The sequence below is a fragment of the Priapulus caudatus genome, unplaced genomic scaffold, assembly GCF_000485595.1.
Source record: "Priapulus caudatus unplaced genomic scaffold, Priapulus_caudatus-5.0.1 Scaffold2436, whole genome shotgun sequence".
NCBI classification, from domain to species: domain Eukaryota; kingdom Metazoa; phylum Priapulida; class Priapulimorpha; order Priapulimorphida; family Priapulidae; genus Priapulus; species Priapulus caudatus.
Window position 1 is genome coordinate 26542 of NW_014579497.1, and position 5263 is coordinate 31804.

Genomic DNA, 5263 nt, shown 5'->3' on the forward strand with positions numbered 1-5263 from the left:
CTCAGAAACTCAGAAACTCGGAAACTCAGAAACTCAGAAACTCGGAAACTCAGAAACTCGAAAACTCGGAAACTCAAAAAGTCGGATGTCGTTTCAGGGCTTCCATAGTTTCAGGGCTTCCATAGTATGCATTCAACTTCGGCGATAGCCGAGTTCGTGCGTGACGTCAGTGTACGTCACGAGGATACTTTGGTTCATGAAAACATATGCCCATCGAGCTTACTGATCTCTATAATATAATCTGGATAGGGCATTGGCTACGTGTCAGTGACGCAACACGTCCGCCATGCCGCTACTCCCAAAAGTATAGGGATCCGATCTAGCTGCATTGGCTACGTGTCAGTGACGCTACACGTCCGCCATCTTTCCACTCGTAAAAGTATAGGGATCCGATCTAGCTGCGAGCGACTACTAGCATAGACTGGTCCGCGCTCGACAGTTCCACTCGCGTTACACTGACGCGCGCGGCGCGCTCACTTAACGCGAGTGGAACTGTCGAGCGCGGACCAGTCTACTGCTAGCAATCTCCACTGCAAGCAACTTTACGGTCTCGAGAAATATATTTCAAATTCATTTGTTAGAGTAGAGAATGCCATCCTGTGCAACCATCAACTGCACTAACAGGCAGTTTAAGGCATGTGGAAGGACATTTAATTTGTAAGTTAGCATTAAAATGGGAAAATTTATGATAAAAACAACATTATACGTAACCTATGACCGTAGACCTATGACTTGTTTTGTGGACGCTCGTGCCAGCGAAGCTTGCGAAGATTGTATAATCTAACTACAGTAGGCCTATTTGTAGTTGAATGAACGCTATGTCTATGCATTTTATATGTTTAATAGTTTTGAACAATAATTCAGAAATTGACCATTTCTGATTTCATAACCGATGATAACGTTAGCGCATGCGCAGGTTACAGGCTACAGGTGTATTGTAATTTTGTTATGTTTTGTGTGGCGAACCAGCCTGTGTTCCTCGTGTCACTCGTGGACAGAGCCCCTGCGCCGTGCTGGGTATGTTGTATATGTTAGCATAGGCCTGTACCCTAGATCGCTAGGTACTTGTACTAAGCCCGACAAGGCTGTGCGACCGATTGTCTATCTTCTAACCCTAGCAAAACCGTTTCTTGGAGCTAGGTACTTGTAAAAAGTTATTTGTTGTCATGATGTAAAATTTAATGTAGCTAAATCAAATTAGCTACACCACATTGTAATTTTGGTGTGTGCGTGTGATACTCACTGTACGACTGGCTCTCCCCTCGTCGACCTCTACCGGACGGCAGTAGATGGCTGAGGGTCAACCCAGGCTACTGATGATTCGTTTCGCGGACCACGGAGCATTCCCACATCTCGGGGCATTTAGCAACCATGCCTATGCCACTCAAGTTCACAGTTCTTAACGAGGTTTCAAATGGATTTCAGCTGCGACATCGCGACTTTAGCTAAGGTTTTGGCGGATTTTAATCGCGACGTTAGTTAATATTTCGATGGATTTTCGTCACGACTTTGCGATTTTGCTTGGGTTTCATCGCGACTCATCTCGATCGGCCGTGCCTTAAGCCGGCTCCTTACTGTGTCACGTTCTATTGTGTCATGAGTCCACCTATATTATAGAGCCGATCCGCGCACCTATTTAAGTGTATTTAGTGTGATGTTTCTTCTTTGATTAAATGCGTTGATTGGATGGCCGATGCATAAAGTAATTTATCTCCGTTGTCGATTCTATGTCTTCCTCTTTCGTACCACACACCACGTGACGGTTCAATCAAGGTCACAATCCAGTGATCGAATCTTAGACTGTTGATAACGACCGGAGGAGTTATTGTGACATTACACAATTAAAGGAATAGTAGGTCCATCGATTATGCAAAGTTGACGAATGCTAGAATAACTGGCACCTTGTGTAGTTAATAAGTACATTACCTTATAGCAAAACGCGTATTACTTTGTCCAATATCACTGCTGGTGAAATGTCTAATTGAAATCCGTAAATTTGGTAATCTGGCGCCAACGCTAAATTGCTTGCCAACCAAATAAACCTCGATTTCGGTTCGGTGACGTCACATGTTGCTACAGGATGTTGAGCAGCGAATTGTTTGTCCCGGGTAAATTGTTTGCCTAGTGACGGCAGTCGTAATCATTATCGAGGCACAAGTAAATACTCTTGGTTGCTAATGAACGGGTACCCACATGTCTTCAATTTCGGACACAGGTGTATTCGTTTGACCAATATACGTAAATACGCGTAGTGCCGTCTGCTTCTCATGTTTAGTCTGTGGCCGTGGTTAGTTCGCGATCCCCACAGGCACATAGTGTTGGCCCCCAACATGCACAGCCTACTTCATTATCACGAGCGTCCGTGATTAGTACGTGGATTCCACGTGCATTACAATCAGAGCTAGCGTAGGGCCTACTGTTACGTATACAGTTACGGCATTGTACTATCAGGATGGTACTATCGCTAGCGTGCCAGCTGAGCGGCAGCGTGCCAGCAGCAAGAGCTTGCAATAGCTGGAGATGATCTCCCAGTGCGCAGAGATACTGCCTGAACGTAATAAACACGGACGCTCGTGATAAGGTAAAATGACAAGGTAAGGATATAACGTTTTATCGGGGCTGTCCGTTTATAGTCCGTGGGTGTCCGTCAGTTTTTGTTCGTGTGTTCTGCACCATTTACGTGTTTCCCATTTCATAGTGTAATGAACTTGCTGTACGCAGGTTCGTACGATTCGTCAAATTGGGTTCTAATATCCTTTTCCCATATTATATGTTGCTTGTAATCTCAAGATCTTCGTATATTCATTTATTCCCAAGAGTAAAACCATAACGTACGGAATGCGCACTCAGACCACAAGGATCGAAATCACTGACGGCCGAGCATACGTGCGAAAATGTCCGGTGCACTATAATCTGTATGACACCGCTTCGCCGGTTACGGCCGGTCATAGCCGGTATACCGGGTTGAAACTGTTAACAACGGATTTATTTGACCGCGGATTTCAATTGCAAATTTCTTAGTAACCAGCAGTGATATTGGACTAACTAATACGTGTTTGGCTATAAGGTAATGTACTTATTAACTATACACAAGGTGCCAGTTACTGTAGCATTCGTCAACTTTGCATAATCGATGGACCTACTATTCCTTTAACGGAGATCACACAAGAGGGAATATACTGTATACGCCATATTTTTCATGTACAGGTATTTTCACGAATTCAGACCTGACGGACAATTTCGCGAGTGGTTAAATTTTAATTTCGCGGTCGGTGACTTTGACGGTAGGTGATCGGACACTCCAACGTACATGCAGGAGTCGCGGCTGCGCACGGAGATCATGCAGAGGCTGCGAGCCAGCGCGTCATCCGGCGACAGCTCGGCGTCGAGCGCGGCAATGAGACGCGATAGGACAGCGTCTTGGAGTCGCCGGCGACCGGTCACCTCGACGACGCGAGCCCGGTGCACCGCGTAAGCTCTGCACGCCGCACGAGACGTCCCGCGCGGAGGTGTCCGGCTCCGAGATCATGATCGGAGGGAAGAAGAGAGCCGGGAAGCCCGCTATACCCGCGTGGAGTCAGCGAAATGACGTGAATTCGACGAGCACTGTCGTCGAAATCCTCAAGAGAATGACGGCGCCGACGCGGACGGGTCTAGAGGAGTTCAAACCCTCGGCCGCCCGAAAACCACGCCGATACGCTGAGAAGAGTTCTGCCGCAAATGCGTCCGGCGTTGCCGCGAAGCAACGGCCGCAGCGGTGGAAGACCAGTAGTCAGAGCAGCAGCAGCAGCAGCTGCAGCAGCATCATCGTCCTGACGAGTCTTGACGCGAGCGAGTAGGAGCTGGTCATCGTGATCGTCAGCAAGCTCGGCCGCTTCCGTCTCCGCGACGACGTTGGCTGCGACACGACGCACGTCGTCTGCGGTCGCGAGCGCCGCACGCTGAACGCGCTCATGGCGATCGCGCGCGGATGCTGGGTCGTCTCCGTTGCGTGGGTGCTCGAGTCGCTCGAGTCTGGCGCATGGCTCGCCGAGACACCCTACGAGTGCGTCGCGTGGTTCCCGGCCGCCTGGCTTGCGTGCGCCGAGTGGGAAGCGGCCGGCGGTGGCGACCGCTACCGGCAGGCGGTGTTTGCGCAGTGTGGCCGTGTTCACATTGGCAACATGGACGCTCCAGAAGAGAAGATGGTCACCCTGCTACAGCAGTGCGGGGCGGAGGTAACCGCGTGCCATCGCAAGGCCGACGTCTGTGTTGGCGGGCGGACGAGCAATGTTATGCTCAAATGTTTAAATATGCATTTTCGACATTTTAATAAATTTTTATTGAAACCAGAATAATTAATAGTACAATCTTTTTCATTCAAAAATGCCCAGCCCACACACTGATATTCAAGGAAAGTGTATCATTTAGGCCCATGCCATTATTCTGCCAACCTGGAGCCAGTTAACCCGATGTCGGGCCAAAGCCGGCGGTCAGGCCGATATTTGCAATGTCGGGCCAATATTATTGGTGCCAAGATTAACCGATATTGGGCCAAAATTTTGGCCTGGTGCTGTTGTGCTGGCTGGGTATATGCTATATGCTAGTGTATCATTATATATGCTATATGCTAGTGTATCATTATATATGCTATATATTGCTATATCATATATGCTATATGTAGGCCTATATAATGTATGCTAGACATATGCTATATTTACCTTAGACCGAATAATTCTGTCCCAGATAACGTTTTATCAATCATCTAATCTTTCATTTATCGATTCACAGGCCCGTAGCCAGCTTTATATTGGGGGGGGTTCGTTTTTCAATGTTGGCAATTTGCTCGGCAGGGGCGTGTACAGGATTTGTACCAGGGGGGTCTAACCGTAACCCAAAGTTGCGAGCACGCGAAGGGGGGTCTGGGGGTCTAGCCCTCCCCCAGAAATTTTTTGATATTAGACCCCCTCAGATGCGTTTTCTGCGCGAGCAAGGGGGGTCCGGACTCTCTTGACCCCTCCTGTACACGCCCCTGCCGAGCAAATTGCCAACATTGAAAAACGAACCCCCCACCCAATATAAAGCTGGCTACGGGCCTGCGTACAGATAACACTAAATAACAACACACATATCTTTAAATACATCTGTGTAGGCTGCAGCCCGGCCCCATTCTTCTAACTTCCTTATCACGAACGCATCCATCGCTGAGCATCTAAATTACAAAAGCTACAAAAGATTAAAGTCGGTTTTTTCTCTCTTGTTTCATGCTATTAGAATTAGGTTC

The 5263-nt window shown here is 48.0% G+C and overlaps 1 protein-coding gene across 1 annotated transcript; it reads left to right on the top strand.

The window, feature by feature from the left end:
• Positions 1–3657: 3657 nt before the first annotated feature.
• On the top strand, positions 3658–4387 carry LOC106818695 (microcephalin-like). The gene has a single exon (XM_014823372.1). The coding sequence runs from the start codon at positions 3954–3956 to the stop codon at positions 4335–4337; it is 384 nt and encodes a 127-aa protein (XP_014678858.1). The 5' UTR covers positions 3658–3953; the 3' UTR covers positions 4338–4387.
• The last annotated feature ends 876 nt before the right edge of the window (positions 4388–5263 follow it).

Coding starts and splice junctions, on each gene's coding strand:
- LOC106818695 (XM_014823372.1), top strand. CDS start 3,954: ATGGCGATCGCGCGCGGATGCTGGGTCGTCTCCGTTGCGTGGGTGCTC.